The sequence below is a fragment of the Pan troglodytes genome, chromosome 10 (assembly GCF_028858775.2).
Source record: "Pan troglodytes isolate AG18354 chromosome 10, NHGRI_mPanTro3-v2.0_pri, whole genome shotgun sequence".
Classification (NCBI taxonomy): Eukaryota; Metazoa; Chordata; class Mammalia; order Primates; family Hominidae; genus Pan; species Pan troglodytes.
The window spans coordinates 87,147,409-87,172,469 of NC_072408.2; the positions used below are offsets into that span (position 1 = coordinate 87,147,409).

Consider the following 25,061-nt stretch of genomic DNA (forward strand, 5'->3'; position numbering starts at 1 on the left):
GTAAGTAATCAATATAGAAAATTAAGAGTGAGGTTCATTGTTCATTCGGAACAGTGAATTAGATTCTCATTCATTGTGTCTCCAAGAGAATTATTTATTATAAAAATTGCGGACTTGTCTTGCTAATTTTTTAAACCTGGTATATATCTTTCATATATATGTATATATATATGATTAAGAACTTTAAAATAAGTTATTTATTACTAAATTCAAAGAGAGGTAAACACTATGTCATTTTTTTATTATGCTATCCAAATTTTCTAATTTAATTGTGTTTCTGCAGATTGTGACCCATTGAAATGCCCCAGTATTTCAACACCAGAATGCAGAGAAGATCAATTCATGATTCAAGTTCAACAGGAAGAACCTTGTTGTTTTTCCCCTTTTTGTGGTGAGTATTGTAGAGATAATTTCTTGGAAGAAGAGAAAGGATCTAGGAAAAAAATCTCTTATTTGATGTGAATTTTATGAGACTGATGGTAAGCAATATTCTGATGTTATACGAATTCAACTGAATGAGAACTGTTGTAAAGAAAGTATGACATTTTAAATGACTAGACAATCATAATAAATACCTTCCCCCATCAACAAAAACTACATACATCAGTCCAAATATGACCAAGATATTTAAATCAAGCTTTTTAAATAAGGCCAATACCTAATTTTTTCGAAGAAAAATTTAGCACTGGCTTTCCTTGAAGAACCAACTTGAATAATGGGCTCTGCTAAGACTTTATAGGACGTCTTTAAAACTTCATGTCCTGTATATCATGTTTGAGGTATGATGATCTCAAAAAAGAATGGCAGAAAGAAAGAGTGACTGGAAAATGACTGGAGCTAAATATTCTGCCTGGTGAACTGAATATTGAAATATAAAGAATTCTCTAATTTTTTTTTCAAATGAATCATTGTATCCAAGATTGCTTGGTGATTAATGTAGGTTTCAGAAGTAATCAAAACAATTTCTTTGCATCAGTTAAGATTCATTGACTGCAAGTGGCAAAACTGATTGATTCTGGCTAGCTTTAGCACAACCTGTTATTGGAAGAATCTGGGGAAGTAGGACCAAAATGAAGCAGAACAGTCAAGCCCTAGGAAGGAGAGAAACCAGCTGTTCTAGGTAGAAGTTACTAATGATTGAGCCAACTTTATTTTTTTCTTCAGTTGATGTGTCTCTATATATGACTCAAATTCCATCCAAAGGGATTCCGATTACTCCTATGTGGGTTGTTTCTACAGAGTGGCCTGGTTGACGCACCTTTAAAGATAGTCACTCAAAAAGGTGTGGGTGGTGCATTTCCTCAAGGTCATTCAGAGACTAGTTATCAAAGGTGGGAGGGCATGCTGAAGCAGCCCAAAAGAACAAATGCCTACGACATTTTCATCCCTAAATGAGAGTAATCAATGATAGTGAATTAAGAAAACATAAATATAATAAATAAACAAGTTACCTTTTGATTCTAATGAGAACAAATTACCTAGGAAATCTGAATGTTCTACCTTTCTGGTAAGATGGTGTTCTATATGTCACTGTGCTTGGAAATCATAAGGCAATATACTCAGCGAGTATTATTATTTTTATGGCCAAATAAGGAAATATACCTCATGTTTCTTTTACTATTTTCTTAAACAAAATTGATTTGATTTATGTATGGTAATTTAAACTCATATTATAATTCATGGTTTTTAGCTCAGCTGTGATTTTTGGCTTCTTGTTTTACCTTAGTTTGTGAATCTTGCACCAAACCTGTTCCACTATGTCATGATGGGGAATTTCTCACAGTAGATCTTAATAGCACACACTTCTGCTGTCCTCAGTATTACTGTGGTAAGTGTATATTAACTATTCTAAAATATTTAGATGTGTTCAATGTTTAAGAAGCCCAGTGCATCTTAGTTGGCTGTTACATCAGACCCTTTTTCAAAGTTTTTCATTTGATGAGCTATCCTAGCACCAGTACTCTTTTTGTACCTGTTTATATGTCAATTGTTTTATCTTCACCAACACATGGCAATCTGATGGTGGGAGAGGTAGCACTTGGGAAATATGAATCCATGCATTAATGTAATGGCAGTGAACTAAATGGTAGGTAATGAGAAATGGCAACTCTATAAAATTCATCTTTACCCATGTAATTTTTCTTTTTAGTATGTGAGCCAAACCTTTGTCCTATGCCATTACTCAACTGTGCAGAAGATATGAATCTTGTGAAAGAAAATGTATCTGGTCAATGTTGCCCAACATGGCACTGTGGTAACTAATTTTCATATTTTAAGGTTTCATTATAATAAGTTAATTATTTTGATCAATGTAAATATGTTGATTTTTGCCTTTTAGAATGTAACTGTGAAAACCTTGTTATGCCAACTTGTGAAGTGGTAAGAACACATATTTTGATTGACTTGTCATATTTATTTAAATCTGTTTATTCTTCCTTTATCTCTCTCATTTCTAAATTCTTCTTAGAGTTAATAAAATTACCCACATTAAATTGTACTAAAGTAGATTAAAATAATGTGCTCTGATATTAGGAAATAGTCAATAAGTTATATTTTAGTTGAGATAGGAAAGTACAATACATTATTTTTTAACTGCTGATAGAATCTGCTAATCTTATATCTACTTCAGTTCCCTGTATTAAAATGAAGCAAAATACTGAAAAAAATTATCTTAATATTGAGTGGTGTTGCTAATGATTCTTTAAGAAAGTGAGCTAATAATGCCTCTGTTGTAGAGGAGAAGGGGGTATAAACATGGAACAGCCTGTTTCTTCTTAAGTGTTATCTGCGAACATGTAAACCTTATAGAAATTTCAAATATTTAATTTTTAGAAATAACTAGGATAACTCTGGTGTCACTTATTTAATCCTTAAATGTATCCCGTGGTACTTTACAAGTCTTTGTTTTCTTTAACTATCTTCATGATATGCTGATAAGGCTTGAGAAAGACAATATATTCCTGGTGCTATTTATTAGAGAAGACAACGTTTTATTTCACAAAGACATTTTACTTTTCTTTTCCTTCTCAAACAATGTGTACACTTAGAGAATTCTTTCAGAATCTCCAGTTCAAAGCTATATTATGAAGAATGAATGAGGTACTTTTTAAAGTAAAAGAACCCTTCCTAGGATGACACTGTTTTATTTAAAAAGCATTAATCCAACATTTGCTTTAATGATGCTTTCATCTATGGTTTACAGAGAATGTTTAAACTTTACAAAAGACTTTCATAATAATTCTCTCATTTGATTATTTTGTGTGTACACTTTATATACATCTACACAAGAGCAGAATTATGATGCCATGTATTTCTCTAGTCCTTCACAGTTACATAACATATTCAGTATACTATTTTATTGAATCTTTACCAAGTCAGCACTTTAGCTCATTTTATAAATGAGAAAGATGAGGTCTAAGGGAATAAATTATTGACTAAGCTTTTCAGGATTCTAACAAAGGATTGCTTTTTGTGTGTATATGTTTGCATATTCCTTATTCTTTCTACTTTGCCTTAACTCTTTATTTCCCTTAGAAAATGTAGCCAAGGCACAACTTGAAACAAGAATGAAAGAGAGTGTGAGACTGCCTTGTTTCTACCTTTCTCTAGCTGTGGCTCACTTAGGCAGTAAAGAAATTAATATAATTTAAATGCGTAGTATCTGACATATAGGAAGGGCTCATTCAGTATTAGTTATAAGTATTAGTTTTTTTTGACACATTAAAACGTAAATTTCTTAATTTTTTTCCCTTTACAAGTCTGACCTAGCCCTTTTCTACTTTCTATCTTTTTTCTGGGACACATAGGTTGGTTTGTTTCTCTCACTCCCTCTCTCTCCCCCTCTCTCCCACTCTCTCTCCCCCTCTCTCCCCCTCTCTCCCCCTCTCTTTCCCCCTCTCTCCCCGTCTCTCCCCGTCTCTCCCTGTCTCTCCCCCCTCCCCTTTTCTCCCCCTCTCTCCCCCACCCCCTTGCTCTTTCCCTCTCTCTCCTCTCTCTCCCTCTCTCCCTCTCACTCTCCTTTCTTTCTTGTCTTGCTCTGTCACCAGGCTGGAGTGCAGTGGTGTGATCTCTGCTCACCGCAACCTCTGCCTCCCGGCTTCAAGTGATTCCCCTGCCTCAGCCTCCTGAGTAGCTGGGACTACAGGCGTGTGCCACCACGCCCAGCTAATTTTTTGTGTTTTAGTAGAGACAGGGTTTCACCATGTTGGCCAGGATGGTTTCAATCTCCTTACCTCGTGATCTGCTCGCCTTAGACTCCCAAAATGCTGGGATTACAGGTGTGAGCCACCGCGCCTGGCTGGGACACACAGGTTTTCTAAAGGCAAACTAGAACCAGTATACAATGTTTGTGTTTAATTTTATTTTTTATTTATTTATTTTTAAAATGGACAAATATTGTATATATTTATTATGTACATGTTAATTCAAAATATGTATACATTATGGAATAGCTAAATTGAGTTAATTAACACATGCATTACCTCACAACATCATTTTTTTGTGATGAGAACACAGAATCTATTATCTTAACAATTTTTAAAAATACAATACCTTGTTACTAATGATTGTCATTATGTTTTATAATAGATCTCTTGAACTTATTTCTCCTATCTAACTGAAATTTTGCATCCTTTGGCCAACATGTCCTCAAACCCTGCTCCCCCACCCTCAGCCCTGGTAACCACCATTATACTCCCTACCTTCTGTGAGTTCAACTTTTTTAGATTCTGCATATAAATGAGATTATGTGGTATTTATCTTTTTGGGCTTGGCTTATTCCATTTAACATAATGTCCTCCAGGTTCATCCATGTTGTCTCAAATGACAGGACTTTCTTCTTTTTCAAGGCTGTATGGTATTGCATTGTGTATATATACCACATTTTCTTTATCCATTCATCCTTTGGTGGACACTTGGGTTGATTCCATATCTTGGCTATTGTGAATAGTGCTGCAGTAAACATGGGAGTGCAGATATCTCTACAATATAGTGATTTTATTTCTTTTGGATATATACCCAGTAGTTGCTGGAATATATCCAGGAATTGCTGGATCATATAGTAATTCTATTTTTAATTTTTTGAGGAACATATATACTGTTTTTCATAATGACTATGCTAATTTACATTCCCACCAACAGCATGCAGGGTTTCTTTTTCTGCATCTTCACAAACATTTGCTATCTTTTGTCTTCTTGATAATGACCATTCTAACAGGTATGAGGTGATATTTCATTATGGATTTAATTTGCATTTCCCTGATTACTAATATTAAGCATTTTAAAATATACTTCTTGGCCATTTATATGTTTTCTTTTGTAAAATGCCTATTCAGGTCCTTTGCCCATTTTAAAAATCAGCTTATTTGTTTTTCCTGATATTGAGTTGTTTGAGTTCTTATATATTTTGGATATTAACCCATTATTTGATGTATAGTTTTCAAATATATTCTCTCACTCTGTAGATTGTCTCTTCACTCTGTTGATTGTTTCCTTTGCTGTGCAGAAGCTTATTAGCTTGCTATACTCCCATTTGTCCATTTTTCTTTTGTTGTTTCTACATTTGGGTTCACAGCCAAAAAAATCATTGCTGAGACCAATATCCTGGAGCTTTTCCTCTATATTTTCTTCTAGTGGTTTTATAGTTTCAAGAATTACAGTTAAGTCTTTAATCCCCTTGGAGTTAATTTTTGTATGTTGTGTGAGATAATGGTCTAATATAATTTGTCCGAATGCGGACATGCAATTGTTCCAACATCATTTATTGAATAGACTATCCTTTTCCTATTGTTTGTTCTTGGTAACTTTGTCGAAAATTAATTGGCCATAATTCATGGATTGATTTCTGGATTCTCTATTCTGTTTTATTGGTCTATGTGTCTGTTTTTATGCTGGTACCATGCTGTTTTGATTACTGCAGCTTTGTAGTACATTTTGAAGTCAGGTAACATGATGCTGCCAGCTGTGTTCTTTTTGTTCAAGATTGCTTTGGCTATTTGGTGTCTTTTGTGGTGTTAAGCAAATTTGAGGATTGTTTTATCTATCTCTGTAAAAAATGTCACTGGAATTTTGACAAGGTTGCATTGAATCTGTAGAGCAATTTGAGTAGTATAGATATCTTAACAATAAAATTTGGGGAGCACATTAAAACATAATTTCTGAAATTATTTTGTTATATTTGATTACAAATTAAACATGATGCTCAGAATGTTAATCACATTATAGAGATCATTATGAAGAAGTTTCCAGAGATGGCAACCATCAAGAAAAGCTTGGAAGAATGTGATAGGTTAACAATAATGGATGAAAGCAGTTGAACTATTTCAGACAGGGGCTAATAGAAACAGAAGTAAATTCACAAAGCTATGAGATAATAGATGTATGCTGAAAAATAATAATCATAAAACCCTCTCTCTCACCTAGAGAAATAGCTAACTGAAGGAAGAATGAGATATAAAAATCTATACAAATTGGTATATTTGGGGAGGGTTTTATTTTTTATTTTTATTTTCTAGAGACAGAGTCTGGCTCTGTTGCTTAGACTGAAATGCAGTGGCACAATCATAGCATCATTGAACTCCTAGGCTCAAGTGATTCTCCCGCCTTGGCCTCCCAAAATGCTAGCATTACAGGTGTGAGCCACTGCACCTGGCCAAGAGGGCTTTAAAGGCAAGGCTGAGGAATTCAGATTTTATTTATTCAATTATTATTTTCATTTATTTCTTCAACCAACATTTGTTGAAGATAAGTTATGGGCAGTCATCATGCCAGACACTTGAAAAAACACAATCCTACCCTGAGGAGCTCTGTGCAAATTTTATTATGATAGGAGATGGAAAGAGTCCTGTATAGGATGAAAATCATGATGAAAATGGTGTTTGAGGGAGATGTTTCTATTTGTGCATAGCAGGATATGAGCACTAAAACATTAGAGGGCAGGAGATCAGCAAAGAGACTGGTATAGCCATTTACGAATGAACATCTTCACTATTGTGAGGTTGGTGTGAATTTAGGAGGGCAAAATGAAAGACTGGCCTTTTGTAACAAGTTGAACAAATGTGTTGGGGGTGGGGGAGAGGGAAGAGAGAGAAAGAGAGAGAGAGAAATTGATTTAAAAACTTGAAGGTTTCAAGTCTTGCACACCAAGAATCCAAGATTACTAGGTCCTTGGACAAACATTACAATGGCCAGTGGAGCAGCTGAGAGTAGAGGTCCTGGTATTTGACTTGTAACCAGCCTCAGAGTTCCTTTTGTTTTTTTGGCCTGGAAAAAGCAAAATAGCATCTTGAGTCATTTCAACAACTTCCAATGTAACAAGAAAAACCTAGCCTTTCCTCCTATGGGATTTTATACTTCCTGTGTTCTAGACGCTTTGAAGCTTTTTGGAGTAGCAGTCTCTATGTTCATTCATTAACCTTGGTCTGGTTGTGACCTTAGCTCTGTTTTTTGTTTTTTTTTTTTCTCCTAGTGGATTTCTACCAGTCTGTACTTTCTCTTTTCTTGTGTTTTCCCTCCCCAGCATTTGTGCTAGATGCTGGCCCATCTAGCTTATTTCCAACTCAACCCTCAATGTCTGAATATTAATTATGAATCATATTTTGACATTCAGTATTCCAAGAATTTTTAAATGACTTTTATATTATTAGCATTGTGCTAGACACACAGAACGTAACTAGTAGCTTTAATATCCTTGAACATCTTACCCAAATATACATAACTCTTCATCCATGATGATCTAGTTTTAACATTCGTGGCTTTACACAAGCATTTATCTGACTCATTGTTCCTGAGTACTCACTCTGAATAGTGGCTAATGTTTGTTTCAGTGACTAAGGTGATTTTAAAAAATATCACATTAGTTTGTTCACATAGACAAATGTGTTTCAACCTGAAAAATGTAGGTTAGGCCTTTGCAATTTTTTAAAATGATAACTTTATTGAATTAAATTCACGTAACATACAATACATGCATTTAAAGTGTACAGTTCAATGGCTTTTAGTATATTCACTGAGTTGCATAACCATCAACACAATCGATTTTAGAAGAATTTCATCAATCCAAAAAGAAACCCTGTACCTATTGCAGTCATTCCTCATTTCTCTCCAAACTCTCCAGCCCTCAGAAATCTCTACTCTACTTTCTGTCTCTCCGTGTATTTCTGTTCTTGGTATTTCCTATAAAGAGAATTGTATAATATGTGGTCTTTTGTGTCTGGCTCTTTTTACTTAGCATAATATTTTGAAGGTTAATCCGTGTTGCTGCATGTGTCACTACTTCAGTCCTTTGTTGTTAATAATATTCTATTGTATGGATATACCTTGACATTTATCCAAATGTCAACATTTGGATATTTATCTTGGACATTTATCCAAGATGACCAACAGCACATGAGAAGATGCTTAACATCGTTAAGTATCATTTAAATACAAATCAGAACTATAGTGAGATACCACTTCACATCTTGCCCGAATATAAATAACCCTCCATGTATATTAACCCATTATATTAACTCACTAAAAAGACAAAAAATAACACATTTACAAGGCTGTGGAGAAATGGAAACCCTTATACACTACTGGTGGCAGTGTAAAATTGTGCAGCTGCTTTGGAAAACACCTTGGCTATTACTCAGAAAGGTAAACATGGAGTTATTATATAACACAACAATTTCACTCCTAAATATGTACCGATGAGAAATGAAAACATATGTCCACATAAAAACTTATACTCGAATGTTCATAGCAGCACTCTTCATAAAAGCCCAAAGTGGAAGCAGCCTAAAGTGATTTTGCTGCAGACTTTACAGGAAAGGGATGTTCATTTGGGAGTAAAAATTACCACATTTTTTCAGGTAAATATTTAGGATTGGTAGAGCAATTAAAGAGGTATTTCCTTTTGGTCAAATTGGCAACTTAGAATAAAAGCATAATTGAATACGTGGATAAGATCTGAAAGGAAATGAGCATAGAAGAGAAGGATAGAAGATTTAAGCCTAAGCTCGAGGAAACAGAGTTAACATTATGGCTTTAACTATTAAAAAAACAGGTACATATGTTACCTAAAAGAGTTAGTGTAAGCCTAATACCATCTTTTTAAAGTCTTTGGAGTAGTCATGCACTGGAAGAATTCGATTTATTATTATTTTTAACTCCATTATTCTAACATTTATTTCCAGTCCCATTGGAATTGTCTAATGACTAAAGTCCTAAAATATCAAATGAATTAGTGTCCATAAGACTACTTTACAACTTACAAGGCACTATAAAAAGCAAGACATTATTAGCTTATGAGGAAAAATGCCTTTTATGTGAATGTATTGGAATCATTTATTTATGTCAAGAATAAAATTCATTTTATTACTGACGTCATATGAAAATTAAATGCATCCAGGAAAAGTCAATGCTTTAGATACAATTCTTGAAACTTTAAGCCTGGTCCTGTATTTGGTGGGAAGAATCTCTGTCAGTCCTGATAGGGCAAAGTTTGAGCATCTGTCATAGTAACAATGTACTAACAGCAAAATGCTCTATAGGACTTTCTGTGTGTCAGTCCTATTCTGAACTCTTTACATATATTGATCCATTTTTTTCTCTCAACAATCCTAAGAGGCAGGCTGTATTATTATCCCCATATTGCAGATAAGGGAAGTGAGGAGCAGATTGATTAAGTAATGTGCCCTAAATCAAAAAGTTAGTAAGTTATGGAGCCAGGATTGGTGCAAAGGCAGTTCCATTCCTAAGACTGTGCTATTAACCACTATACTATACTCATTGTGTTGCTGATGTGTATACTATAGCAGCCTTGTGCAGATGCAGACATCAGAACCCTAGGCTGCCTTGGTAGAGCAGATCAAGAACATTTCCATGAAGCAAAGTTCCCAAGGTTGGCAAATGTTGTCTTTGATTGCCCTACAGAAGCTCAGAATCAAACAATATGATTTTAAAGTGTCTGGCTGTGTGATAAGGGACTTATTAGATGTTATCACGGAGTATGTATGTGTGTGTGTATATATATATCAATTGTTTTATATATATAGGTTATATATATATATAATAAGCTAAATGATAAGTAATAGTAGTATATTTTCAATAGGGAGAATTTACTGCAATAGACCATAACTTCCAGAGTGATTGTGGATGCATACAGTATCTCTGTGGTAACTATGTCTTATGTAACTTTTAAATTATAAATGAATGTCATTAGTATCTGTTTTTCACTATTAATAAGTTAAAAATCTCATTTTTGAGACACATACATTTTAAGCCATTTGCCAGTATTTGAGTATAAAAATGTGTTATTATGTTTCAATTTCTTCTTTTGTAATATCTCTAAATGTTCTGAGAACTGAATAACAGAACAGAAATATAAATATTTTTTCAGAGGCCTCAGAGAATTTTAAAGTGGGCATTAGGCTCTTTTTAATATGTCTACATTTAATTTAAAAATATAGACATCTAAAAAGTATGACGTTATGCCCATTATATTAGTATTATTATTATTAATGTATTTTTATTAAGACAGAGTTGCTCTGTTACCCAGGCTGGAATATAGTGGCCCCATCCTAGCCCACTGCAGCCTCAAACTTCTGGGCTCGGGCAATCCTTCCGCCTTAACTGCCTGAGTAGCTTGTACTACAGACATGCACCACCACACCCAGCTTTTTTTTTTTTTTTTTTTGGGAAATGGGGTCTTGCTATGTTTCCCAGGCTGGTCTCAAACTTCTGGTCTCTAGCAATCCTCTCACCTTGGCCTCACAAAGTACTGGGATTATAGGCGTGAGCCACTGTGCCTGGCCAAGAGCTCATATTCTAAACTTGCTATAAAATATAGCTTTTGGAGGAAGTTCAATCATTAAACAGCAGTTGATTTTATAGATGAATTTTTATTTTATGTTAAGGAATAGTGTACTACATTTTTAAGTAAATATTGGGCCATTAAAAATACGTAGATATGAAGATCTTCATTAGTTTTGAAAAATTGGCACATCACAATGAAAACATAGACTCAAATATAAGTTCCAATGATGGATTAGTACAAAACTCAACAGTATATTTTCTTATTGACTATGTTTTCTGTTCTTAGAAAAGGATGATGTGTGTGTATTTCAAGAAGTATCAGTATTGAATCCTGGACAATCCATGATAAAGTATTTGGAAGAAGACTTTTGTTATACTATAGAGTGTCTGGAAGAAAAAGATAACCATACAGGCTTTCACACTGTGAATTTTACACTGGTGAATTGTTCAAAAAAATGTGATGTTGTAAGTATTCCTTGTAATTTATTCTGGTGAGAGTTAATGCATTCAAAAATGGCAGAGTTATAGAATTTGAAATGGTGAATACCCCATTAGTTTAAAATATATATTATATAGTTCTTCAATAGTCTACTATTTTGTAATATATCTATAAAACATAGACTTTCACTTTCCTGTGCATAACCTTGAACTTCAGGAGTCTTATTATCTACAGCTTGCCAGGTTGCCTTACCTGAGCTTGTCACACCTGCTTGATGAATTTGGCTGTTAGAAGTAAAGGTTAACATCTATCTCACTTCTAATATAACCATATAAAGTCAATTATTATTGGAAGCTTCTCATATTCAACCTTAGAAATCCTTACAGTTGTCTGGAAAGAGCTTGTAATTATGTTTGGAAGAAATAACTCTCCAGAAGTAATTCATTAAAAATATTGATATGGTGTCACTAATCTAATATCATTATATGCAGCACCAGGTATATACTCCATCCCCAAGTGATTATGATTGTTGTGGTACCTGCAAAAATGTGTCCTGCAAATTTCATATGGAAAATGGAACATCAGTTGTATACGCGGTATGTTTCATGGAGAGTAATGCTCTGTGCTATTTTCTGAAGGAGGAGTTCTTGAGTCAAAGTTTGGAAAATGTCCCCCCCACACACACTGCACTGCATACAATAAACACAGTGCACCTACAGCACACAAGACACAGTTACATTTGTTACATTTTAAAGTATCTGATAATTTATGTTGTAAAGAAAAATGCTTAACTTCTGACTCAAACTTATTTTATCATAGATCTTCACTCCTTTTTTCTAGATGTAAGAAATAGGCTTTGGGAAATGCTGATCGTGAAAGAAAGGAACAATTAATATTTTTATGTGACAGCTGATTTTTGATTTCAGATAAATTAGATATTACTGTTTCTTGAATTTGAATATTTACAGATCTTTTCTAATTGAGGTTCATAGAAGACCTTAAGCCACACATAAAATTAGAATCTAGAGACAAGAAAATAGTCAGGTTCATCAGAATTCTTTACTGATCTGTAAGGAATCTTCAAGCCAAAGTTTGACAACTACTATTATTATTTTTTGCAACTTACAAAAATATAATTCTGTCTCTTAAAGCAAATTAACAGAGGTATCAACAGATTAGCATAAATATAATCTATTACAGAGATAGAATTCTTTGGAATAGACAATTGACATTTTTCTAACCTATATATAAAGTACAAAAATACACTTGATATGGGGAGAAATTAGTGTCAAGGAGGAAAAAAAAATATATATGTATAATACACACATATATTTTTATTATGTACAAATCAGTATTTGTTCTTTCACCCTTTCTTTTCAAAAATAAATACTTCATTTGGTTGCAAATGACATTTATAAATTTAACTCATGAATTTCTCAGCTTTGACATAATTAAATATGCAAACAAATTAGAAATACATATTTTTTAAATGCAAAGACAAAAATACCTGAATCCAATGAGCTTATTATGTTTAAAAATATCTAAGAGCGTGTAATGTAAGGTTTCATGTCTTTAAAGTGCCTTCTCCTTTCCCAAACTGTCTTCATTACTGCTGAAAATCCTTTAAGATTTTATCTATAGATTGGCCTGATACTTGATTAAACAGAAAAGCCTGTGTTTTCCCAGGTTAAATGGTTGACTATTTAGGACATGCTTCCACTTTCCTTAAGTGCTTTTAAGAGTGTAGCAGTTACTGTTCATCTGAAAATAACCATAAAGTGTCAACATCCTGATTCAGAACAGGGGTAGATGTTTGAATCATGAGTAGTAGTAAGGATAGAGTGGCAATAAAAAGCCTTATGATACAAAGTGTTTGCTTGCACAGAATTAAGTCAATTTGTCCAGCAGCACGAAAAGTAACTTGAGATTCAAAAATGTAGCCTTCTGCACCATAGCTTGCGGCCTGGGCTGATGTACAAATTTATTAAGAGAATGGCCTTAATTAATTTAAAGTAAAATCTATGAGACATTGAGAAGGCCTAGAACAACACGCCTCCCACCATGGCCAACCGTCTTAAAATAAAGTAGAATAAAATGAAAAAGAGACGAATTTTCCATCTCTTATTATATTTAAATATTTCTTGAAAGAATAGGGATAAATTTTAAAATAATGTAGGGTATACATAATTAGAATCACAAGCCAATAAACACTGTTATTTAAATATTTCTTTAAACTTTTTGGCAATAAGGGAGTAGAAGGAAGAATAAACACGTCTCAAGGAAGGAGGTATATAAGTAATATGATTTGTTGTTTTATAATTAGTGAGGAAATATTAGAGCAAGACCTTTGACACTTGGTTAAATTAGATAATTTTGTAGTAGAAACAGATACCTATTTGCTTCTTCACTCTCTATTATTTTATTTCACATTTACCTCTCACTTCTAGTATGAAACCTAGCATATACAAACACACCATACATGTGTATGTATTTTTATCATTTTAGATAAGTATACACTATACACGTATATGTATTTTTAATCATTTTAGATAAACGTAGGGTCATTTTCAGATGGAACATTTTGTGTCACAAGAAGCCTTTGCATCTTGATTTGACTTTTTATTCAATAGAATAATATTGTACTTAATAAATACAGCAGATTTTAATATGCTAAATAGTAACTTTCTTTTTGATTTTTAGGTAGGGAGTACCTGGCACTACAATTGCACCACATATGAATGTGTTAAAACTGATGAAGGAGCAATAATTCTGAACTACACTATGGTCTGTCCCCCTTTTAATGAGACTGAATGCAAAATGGTTTGTACTTTGCTGTATCTAAGAAAATTTAGTATTATATAATTTAGAAAATATACATTAGTGTTTTCTAAGGTCATACTTTCATTGTGGCTTATACATAATGGTGGATGTGTTATTTTCATGAATGAATAAAAGCTCTGTTCTATTTTTCCCATTTGAAACTTTGAGTTATATACGGCGTTCCAGATAATTCTGTCTTTGAATAGATACTTTGCAATCGTTGGGTTTTTATCTATAGATCCAAAGATTATAGAAAAATCATTTGGTTAGCAGACTTGGCCTTCCCTTTAATATGGATTAATAAGCTAAGGAATCAGAGCTTGGCAAATTTTCTTTCTTAAACAAACAGTGAGATTTTTGATGTCATTCAACTTTAATGCATGCTGGCCTGTATGACGTTTGCCCTAGCTTTTCTGGTCACAGGTCACTTAAAAATTTAGTACAAGTCACAGGATTGCCTATTCTTATGTTTTGCTCTATCAATTTCCCTATTCTCTCAGAGAAGAGTTTACTGGAAAAGTAGATTTGTGAACATAATATAATTTTTATTTCGCAAGAGTTTTGTAGCTTTATTTATTTAGACAATAATAATTTCTAATGAAAACTAGGCTTTGTTCCGTTGTATAGAGAAATAGTACAGTCTAGTCTCATTGATTTTTTTTCAGGATGTACCTTTTCAATGATGACGGCTGGCTGGCTAGCTAGATATAACACGTACTAAAGTCACAGAATTTCAGCTCTGGAAAAAACTTTGGCATCATCTTGTTTCACAGACTAATATTTATAGCGTAAATCATTCTCTTATTTCAATTGCAGTTAGTAGGTTGCTAAAGCAATTAGTAATTCTTGTAAAAATTTAGTCTTAGACAAGAGTCCTTCCAAGGAAGGAAATATTTTTTCATAAAAACTATCAAAGAAAAAGATGTACAATTTTAACATTCAGTTATATTCAGAAACTCAAGTCAAATGGAAGTAGTTTAGGTTATTTCAAGGAGTTGAAAATATATAATGGTCATTATTTAGAATAGCTGTTATTATTTTGTTTTAGTAAGAATATTTTGTGGCATTTAAAGTGTCCTTTTAAGTAGAATAATCCTTTTACACTCTTTTCCATAGTACCAATGTATAAATAATGTAATTTTAAACAAAATATCTACTCCAGATTTTAAAAACAAGTTCTTTTTAGTAATAGTTAAATTCCAACTATTTTTCTATAAAGGCTTTGTGGTATTTGATAAAAGTTTTAGAAAAGTTAGTTTTCTTTTTCTAGTATAAGAGAACATGGAAGAACACCATATTCTTTGACTTTATTGCTTTTTTCTCTTTCTAGAATGAAGGGATTGTGAAGCTTTATAATGAAGGCTGTTGCAAGATCTGTAAGTGAGAGCATATTCCATGCATTTACTTGATAGATTAGTTTTAATTGCTCATAGTGATTATGGTTTTTCTCACAAAATTCAATTCCTATGATGCAAAGAGAGAAACAAATTTTATAAAATATTTTTGTATCATATGTTTTTTGTATCATATGGTTAATAATTTTGTAATTTAGTCTTTAACTTAAAGGTTTTTGTATCATATGGTTAATAATTTTATAAATTAGTCTTTAACTTCTGGAGTGTAAAGAAAGTGTTTTCATTTAGATTAATTTTAATTTAAATATTAATTTTTTTATTGTGGCATATTACAAAAGGTATTTCATAAGATTTCAGTATATTTAAAATTTAAAAATGTTTTGTGATCATATTTGTTTGAACCATGCTGAACTTAAACAAGTAGATTACAGTTAGAATGGCATTGTGACTCCAAAAACAACATACAGGTGCAGTATTTTTCAAACCTGTTTGAGTAAGTATATAGTTTTGTACAATAAATTTGGATAATATTTTAGTAAATAATATTTATATCCTTTTCATAAAAGTTCTCATAATTATTTTCATAATTAAAGCTATCTGAAGGCAATATATTTTTTATTAGCTTGGATTATAAGGTTTATTTCATAGTAATTTTTTTTTTTTTTTAGTGAGATGGAGTTTTGCTCTATTGCCCAGGCCGGGGCATAGTGGCATGATCTTAGCTCACTGCAACCTCTGCCTGCCGGGTCCAAGCAATTCTCAGGCCTCAGCCTCCTGAGTAGCTGGGATTACATGCATGCACCATCACGTCCGGCTAATTTTTATATTTTTAGTAGAGATGGGGTTTCAGTGTTGGCCAGGTTGGCCTCAAACTCCTGGCCTCAAGTGATCTGCCCACTTCGGCCTCCCAAAGTGCTGGGATTACTATTTCATACTAATTTTGAATAATTTTAAGGACTGAAATAGAATAGAGGGTTTTCCATGAAACCACATTTATTTTTTCTTTTTAAAGTGTTTGTGAATTTATCTCAATATAAAAATAGAAATTTTGAGAAAATTAGCATAGACAGTAATTTTAAAATTTAAAGAAGCTTTTAGGAAAGGGGCACAACAAAGTTCAGTTTAATAATACCATGCTGTAATCACAGCACTTTGGGAGGCCAAGTTGGGTGGATCACAAGGTCAGAAGATCGAGACCATCCTGGCCAACATGGTGAAACCCCATCTCTACTAAAAATACAAAAATTAGCTGGACATAGCAGCATGTGCCTGTGATCCCAGCTACTTGGGAGGCTGAGGCAGGAGAATCACTTGAACCCGAGAGGCGGAGGTTACAGTGAGCCAAGATCACGCCACTGCACTCCAGCCTGGTGACAGAGCTAGACTCTGTCTCCAAAACAAACAAACAAACAAACAAACAAACAAACAAACTGTGGTATAGGGCCAGATTCTTAGATATGAACTGACATGCATCTTGAGGAAGATTTCTGAATTTCTTTCATGAAAGACTAAATCCCATAAATATGTAAGAGTAGTCTTATATTTTTAGATATGTAGAGTCATACTGAACAGAATATTAGAATGTATTAAAATATTAATACAAATACTATGTAATATATACTATCTATATACAATATATAATATGTAATATATTATAATTTATTATCACCAAAATCCAATGAAATAGGTTCTGACATTAGCTTGATTTTCCACTTAGTGGGGTTAAATAATTTGTCCAAGTCATACCTCTTGTAAGTGATAATGCTAGGAATCTACTGCGGGTCTGATTTCCCGTCCTGCTTCTTAACTCTTCATGGTATTCTGGAACATTGCCAGGACAAGTTTTAGGAGAGGGCAGAGGCTGAATGATAAGCTCTGCTGAAGTGGCAGGGCTAGAATGACTGAATTTTTATTTACATAATGTCTAAAAAGCCAAACTCAATGCACACATACACACCGACAACAAGCAAAAAAGTCCAACATAGGATGGCCTGACATCTAATTTGTTATGATATTAGTTTGCAGGGCTGCTGTAACAAACCAAAAAGTGGTTGGAAATAGAAATTTATGGAGATTAGGACTCCAAAACCAAGATGTCAGCAGGGCTCATTCCTTGGAGGTATTATGAGAGAGAGATCTGCTCCAAACCTCTTTCCTTGGCATGTAGATGGCCATCTTCATGCTCACATGTTGTTTTTCCTGTATGTGTGTCTAACTCCAGATTTCCACTTTTTACGTGAACACCAGTAATATTGAATTAGCACCTCCTAATGATCTCATTTTTGCTCAATTATCCCTGCAAAGATCTTGTGTCCAAATAAGATCACATTCTAAGATACACAGGCATTTTAAGACACAATTCAACCCATGATAATTATATTGCAAAGACTTTTAGGGATAGTATAATATAACCTATATATTTTTAATTACTAAGGCTTTAATTAGATACACACTGATTAAAAACATTCTGTTCATTAGAAATAAGCACGTTTTCATTCAGAATTCTCTAAATCAAATATAAACTAATATGAATCAAATAGTCATTGTATCAGGGACTCAAGGAATGAAATTTAGCTTTAGAATATGAGGAAATTTAAGATTTCACTTTTTTTTTTCCATCTTCTTCTTCAGAGTCTAGACTCTTCCTTAGGTATGAGATGCAGGAATAGAGTCACATGGCAATGTTAAGGCCCTGGCTTCTGTATCCCCATGTTAATTATTAGGGAAGTGAGTACAGTTATGTTATCTCAGGGCAGACAGGGGAATATCTCTGTGACTAATCATATGAATGACCACTATGGCCTGCCACACACTGACACTCTATTAAGCACATTGCTGACAGGACCACACCTAATCCTCACAACAGTTCTGGAAGGCAGGTATGTTTTCCCTACAGATGAGAAATAGAAGGTTCAGAGAGAAGCTGATCATAGTAGTAAATAATAAATTTAGGCCTGTCCAGTATCTGGGCCCAGGATCTTTCAACTCTGCTAAGTTCTTTGAAGTTGCAGAATAATAACAAGCCACTTCAGTTTCTCTCATCTGACGTGAAAGGACTCGTAATGTAGTTTCTGCTGGCACATTAGAAAACCCTTTCCTGCCGCCTTTGCTTTCTGAAGACTAGGCTGTGTTGAAGAGACTGTGGAGGTTGGATACTATTGCAGGCTCTGTGTTGAATAAAATCTGTTACAATAAAGTTTTTGAGGAATGAATTAGAAATGACTTTTGGTACAAACAAACTCAGCTAACGATAAATTATTGCTGCCCTGGTTTCATTTACTGAATGAATTAACTCGTTGGGTTTTTACTGGGTGCCTACATGACAAACATCTTTTTAGCCACTGGGACCATAATAGTGAATGAAGCAATATCTGCATGGAGTGTGCTCATTATCAAGAAGGGGAAGAAACACTGAACCCATAAATATATTCTAATATGTCATTTAGTGATGAGTGGTATAAAGAAAAATAATGTAGAATAAAAGGAATGGAGAATGAGAGGAGCTGGGTTGCTAACTTAAGCGGGGGCTTAGAAAATGCCTTGGTGATGAGGCGTCATTTGAGTAGAGACTGAGTGTCCTTGGGAAGCCACCCACATGGTGAAGAGTGTTCAAAGTGGAGGAAATAGCAAAATGTGGCTATTGCACGGAAAGTGAGAGGAGGAAGGTGATAGAAAGAAGAGGGTGAGGCATCTTATAGGTCATGGTAAAGATGATTTTTTTCATTGACTATTCTTTATTCTTGAACTTATGTAAGAATGGAAGGGCTAAGGAAATAATCATTGAGTGAAAGCACCATAAGGGGCAGAACAGCCTGCACTCAACCAACAGCACTGAGCCTCGAGTCACACCATGAGCAAGAGGTTAGTGACAAGAGATAGAACCAGCATAGGAGACTGAGGAGGAGCCATGAGTGAGACAGGATGAAAACCAAACCAGGTGAGCTCAGGAAGCCAAGTATGGAGGGTGCATTAAAGAGTGTGTTGTGCACATGTACCCTAAAACTTAAAGTATAATAATAATAAAATTTAAAAAAAAGAGGACAGAGTGATGGACTGGGTCAAATACTGCTGAGAAGTCAGATAGGGTGAGAACTGAGAGATGATCTTGAAATTTAGCAATTTGGAGGTCATGAGTGACCTTGAGGACAGTAACCCTTCAGTCAATCTTAGCTACCCATCTCTCCTTCAAGCAGAGTAGCTTAATCTTTATCTATTTAACATGTTGAGATTGTTTTAAATTAGGATTTCATGGCTAAATGTATTTGAAAATTGGGATATAAGTTCACTCTTTTGTAAGTAAGGAAACTCAGCAGGATAATTCAGTGATTTTCCTAAAGTAACAAAGCAAGTTGGAATAGAGAGAACCTTGGTTTTTGCATCTTGATTCAGGGATTACATCCACTATTATACATCATTAAATATAGATGCTTGCATGTAATAGCACGTGATAATCCATTACACACACAGACACATATTAAGATATCATGAATGCATACAAAGTGTTTTCATTTGAAATTATAAAAGACCATTTCAGAGCCATAAAATCAAGTATGACTCATCCATACACTTCAATATGGTTGATAAGTGATTCTATTAAAATTTTGCATTATTTTATATTAATGTCCATTAAGATAATGTGGTTTTAAATCTCTCAATTTTTATTTTAAAATTGATGTATATATGTAGTTATGCATTAATTACGTATGCATATATCTACTTATATACTTTATGGTTTATTCCAAAAATTATTTTAAACACATATATGCCACACACAGGTTGATGTTAGCATTATTACATGTGTGGAATATTTCTGATTTCTGATGTGATAATTATTCTAAGACAATAAGATATAAAGTGGAAATCAATAAGTGTAAAGCCAGAAAATATAAGAAAATCTATTTAGAAGGTGAAAATAAATATTGCACATAAAAATGTAAGAGAGAAGTTTTAAATATCTTTCATTACTGGAATATATTTTATATAAATACACCAATTTTCAACTGTAAATATATTCATATATTTAATTTAAGAAACAATTTAACGTAGGCCTTTGATGAATAAATACATTTTATATTTTATCAGGCAAACGAGAAGAAAGAATATGCCAGAAAGTGATCATTAAATCGGTCATAAGGAAACAGGACTGTATGAGCCAAAGCCCTGTAAGTGGAAAAATGTCATTTGCTACATAAATGCACACATCTTTTTAGAAAGTATGTGTGTTACAGAAAGAAGAAGTTTGTAAGCCAACAAAATGCCAACGCTTAACAATATTTAACTGAGATTATTCCTACATTCTAATGTTGCAATATTCTGTTTGTGAAGAAGTATGAATTATTCTTAGCATAATCAGCAGTTCTGAATGATGGTTGCAATCCAGAGGGATAGAAATTGAATCTAAATGTATTTGACTACATGTTGTCTTCACTATGCAATTTTACTCAGCAAAAAGAGTTCTGCTTCTAACTTTGTCCCTTTTAATATGACCTGCAGCGTGCTTGAGCCATGATATGACACAGGTTACAATAGATTAACTATATTGTGATTAACATGTTCCATATAGATTTATGTTGAGTTATGTGTGCACATTTAATGCTTTGAATGCTATGTTGAGCATTGCCATGAAACGTCCCTTTGACTTATGTGACTGATGTTTCATTTATTGTTTTTTACGATCTTGCAACATGCAGAAGCTTGAGGGTTGGAGTGATGAGGAAGAAAGATTTTCATCAGATTTTCTTAGTGGAATCAAATAATAACCAGTACTTTTAAAAGTTTAAGACTTTTTTTCTCATTGTCACTTCTTACAGATAAATGTTGCATCTTGTGACGGCAAATGCCCATCAGCTACCATATATAACATCAATATTGAAAGTCACCTAAGATTCTGCAAGTGTTGTCGTGAAAATGGAGTACGAAACTTGTCTGTGCCTCTGTATTGCTCAGGAAATGGCACTGAAATTATGTACACTCTCCAGGAACCCATAGACTGTACATGCCAGTGGAATTAAACCCTTGGGTTCCAAGAGCTCTATACAACATCATAACATCAGATAGAATTAACTTTTATTACTATTACTTAGGCATGTGGCAGATTTATGCTGTTTAACAATACTGTATTTTTCAGACTTGGAATGTGGAAATTTAGCAATTTGTACAAAATATATACAGTTTCAATAGCAAAATTAAATTTATTGCTTTACTCTATTTTAGAAAATCAAATGACTGTAAGTTGTTCAGCTGAAATGCTGTTATGTATTTAATTACAACTTGGTGCAGATACAGTATATTCTCATCAACTGGAAGGTTATTTTGCAAAATTCCTTCAATTTCACTCAGTAGCTCTTTTTTTCTTAATTTGCAAAGTCTGCTATAGCTATCCAAATTAAGGTACCCTTTAATATGTACTCCTTAATCTGGTAAATGTGATCAGTTAAAATTGTCATCTAGATAGCAATAAAGAGTGATATGCTTAGAGATAGATAATGGATTATTTAAAACCTGAATGGTTTATAGAGGAGTCATTATAAATTCCCCTCATTTTGCAGGTGTAACAGGTAACCAGAGAAGCTGTGTGACACGTACAAATTTATTCAGTGTAATAATATAGTAAATTCATGTTAACAGTTGGATTAAATTCTAGCTCTCTCTTATTCCAGTACTATATCACTTTTAAAATCCTGAGCAGTATGTAGTAAGAGTATATCACAGAATCTTTCATTCTTAAAGAGTTTGCATTGGATAGAATTAAGTATTTTAAGTTTAACATATTTGAAAAATGCCCCCCATACATTGTTATTCCAATAGTAAGGAGCAGGGAAATATAGCATCATTTGCTAAATAGAGGAGATAGATCTTGAACTGTTGTTTTTTATATAATTAAAACTGCTATTAAATGTGTTGTCAGTATTTAACATTTAGTTACTGTCTCATGAATATTTAATTTTGAGGATGTACTTGCATACTGTTGAAGCTGAGTGCTGTTTTGCTGTTAATGCTGCTGCTTTGCCAATGAAGAATGAAATAAATTTATCTGAATGTATCAATAACTTTAAAATGGAATGCTGCACTTTTAAAATATGGTAGATTATTGACATTTGCAAGAAGAATGTATTGAGGTCTTTGGAAATGCCCAAATTCTTTGCCACCTATAATTAAAAATTGTCTGAATTTTCTCCTCAGTATAAAGGAGTGAATGCCCTACTTAGTGTAATTGTATCAAGTGAAGTCAAACATCAACAAAAGAACAGTAAAGTCTCATTGCAAAGCAGATACTGGGCCTCAAGGGTGGGCTTAGACTTAAACTAGATTATCTGCTTTCATATACTAATGTTTTCATTTCAAAATCATGTGTCCCCAAAATATTGCAACTTACTGAATATTTTAGATCTCTTGGGTTACTTAAATATGTGTGAAAAAATCAACATTGCATCTGCAAATCCCAGTGTTTACTGTATATGCAATTGATTTATCCTGTTTGTGCTTAATATAAGTGTTCCTGAGATGTTAACATTTCAGTATTCTCTGATTCCTATTAACATATATATATATAAAATTAAATGTTTTTGGTTAAAATATATTAATATTTCACTTAAGAGAAAATGTTATGCATTTCAAATAGAAGTAACTAATGTTGTATATTATCTATTGCCCATTTTTATTTCCATTTTCTGTAAAATATTCATTATTAAAAATATTAAGTAATCAATCATAGAAGGAAAATGGAAAGTAATATGAGGGAAGTGGCTACTCAGAAACCTACCAAATTTATCTGAAATTGAGGCCATAATTTAGAACCAAAGGACCAACTGAAGGCTCACAGTACTAATTACAACTATTCATATATCCCTTGGTTTGCTTTTCGGTTGAAATAAAAGCTCAATTACTAAAAGAAAAAAAAATTAAGCAATCTTTAAACCTATTTGTGGAGAAATGGGAAACATTCTCCTAGAACTTTATAAACATTCAACAAATACAACAAATAAGCATTTAGGGCCTACATGTGCCAGGCACTATTATAAACTCTTGGGACACAGGCAAAACTAAACAGACACAGTCCTAACCCCCTTAATTCTTAGAGTCTAGCAAGAAAGCAGGCCTTAAATAGCCATACATATGATATGAGAATGTCCAGAAAGAGATCCCAAAACTTATTAGAATGTGGCATATCATAAAGATGACTCTGAAATCAGTGGAAGAGTGCAAATTAGCTCTTAATAAAGCTAATTTGTTGGGACAACTGAATGGTTACATAGATAAAGAAAAATTTGAATTCATACATCCATTGACATTAGGATAACCTCCAAATGAATCAGAGATTTAAATGTTAAAAAACAAAAGAAGATAGGAGTTACAAAAGAAAATAGGGAAGAAATCTTAGATTGGGGAGAGACATTCTAATTGTGACTCAGTATCCAGATACCCCAAATAAATGATTCATAGATTTAACAGTTAGAAAACTGAAAACAGACAAATTCTGCTTGGTAGAAAAAAGTCAAAAAAAGATAAAAGCAAAGAAACAATATTTGTGACATATCAGTGACACAGTCTAATCCTCCTGTATGTAAAGAACTCTTGAAAAAAATAACAAAAGGAAAAAATTAACAACCTGATAGAAAAATGAGCCAAAGATATAAACTGATAGTTGAAAGAAAAATAAGTAAGACTAGTGGATCCTTTAACAAAAAAGATAACTGAGCACACTTCTAGTTAATAAAAAATATTTTACATTCAATCTACAGAAATTCAATTTCTCACCTACCAGACTGGTAAAAAACCAGAAGTTTAATGATACTTTTATTTTTTAAGGCTCTGGGAAGATAAGCACTCTCACATGTCATTGATGGTAACACAAAATTGTAGAAATCCTAGGGAAAACCTAGAAATGTATACTAATATTAGAAGTGATTTTTGGTTTGACCAAACTGCCTAGAATATATATGCCGTACAAACGCCTGTACAAATACAAAGTGGTATTTGTGAAGGTTATTAATTGCAGCATTGTTTGTAATAGAAAAGAACCAACAATAGTTGAATAAACTACGTTAATCCACATGTGTAATACTATACATCTGTGAAAATAGAATGAAAAGTATATATTGGTGTGGGATGATTTCTAACACATTTTTAAATTGAATAATGTATTGAAATCTAGAACAGCATATTAGATTTCTAGGTGTTGTAAATTAAAAAGGGCCTAAATAAGAAAATATAATCATATTTACATAGGAAGTAAACAATGAGGTAATAAAATGGCAAAAACCAATGGTGGAGGTGGATCAGGGTAGATGAAGATTGGGATGCAAACAAGACTTCTCCATGTATATCTTAATATACATTTTGAGTTTTGAATTATGAATGTATTGCATTTCAAATATTTAAATTATATATATATACTAATATAAATAAATGAACAATTCTAAGTTATGATACATGCTGCAAGGGAAGAGTAGAGGTTGCTGAGACAGTGACATAGCAAAATCTAATTTGCATTGGGTGAAAAGTAAAGGGAGGCCTCTGGGAAAATGATGTGTAAGCTGAGACCTGAAGGATGAGTGTGAGTCAAACAATAAAGCATTTCCAAGAGAAGGGAACAACATGCATCAAGGTCTTTTGAGAGGAAAGGACAAAGGCTGACCAGGGAACTGATAAAC

At 33.2% G+C, this 25,061-nt stretch overlaps 1 protein-coding gene across 3 annotated transcripts in view; it reads left to right on the forward strand.

The window, feature by feature from the left end:
* OTOGL (otogelin like) overlaps window positions 1–22,465 on the forward strand; it is a 189,058-nt gene extending 166,593 nt beyond the window's left edge. Inside the window, exons 49-59 of one of the 3 annotated variants that reach the window (XM_016923914.4) lie at window positions 284–391; window positions 1,727–1,828; window positions 2,150–2,254; window positions 2,339–2,379; window positions 10,091–10,154; window positions 11,081–11,259; window positions 11,725–11,829; window positions 13,934–14,053; window positions 15,384–15,429; window positions 20,491–20,570; window positions 21,219–22,465. In XM_016923914.4, the coding sequence (XP_016779403.3) occupies window positions 284–391; window positions 1,727–1,828; window positions 2,150–2,254; window positions 2,339–2,379; window positions 10,091–10,154; window positions 11,081–11,259; window positions 11,725–11,829; window positions 13,934–14,053; window positions 15,384–15,429; window positions 20,491–20,570; window positions 21,219–21,419 (1,151 nt within the window). In that variant the 3' untranslated portion in view covers window positions 21,420–22,465. The remainder of the gene's footprint in view (window positions 1–283; window positions 392–1,726; window positions 1,829–2,149; window positions 2,255–2,338; window positions 2,380–10,090; window positions 10,155–11,080; window positions 11,260–11,724; window positions 11,830–13,933; window positions 14,054–15,383; window positions 15,430–20,490; window positions 20,571–21,218) is intronic. The other 2 variants (XR_010148372.1, XM_063786933.1) reach the window with 2 other exon arrangements.
* Window positions 22,466–25,061: the final 2,596 nt, after the last annotated feature.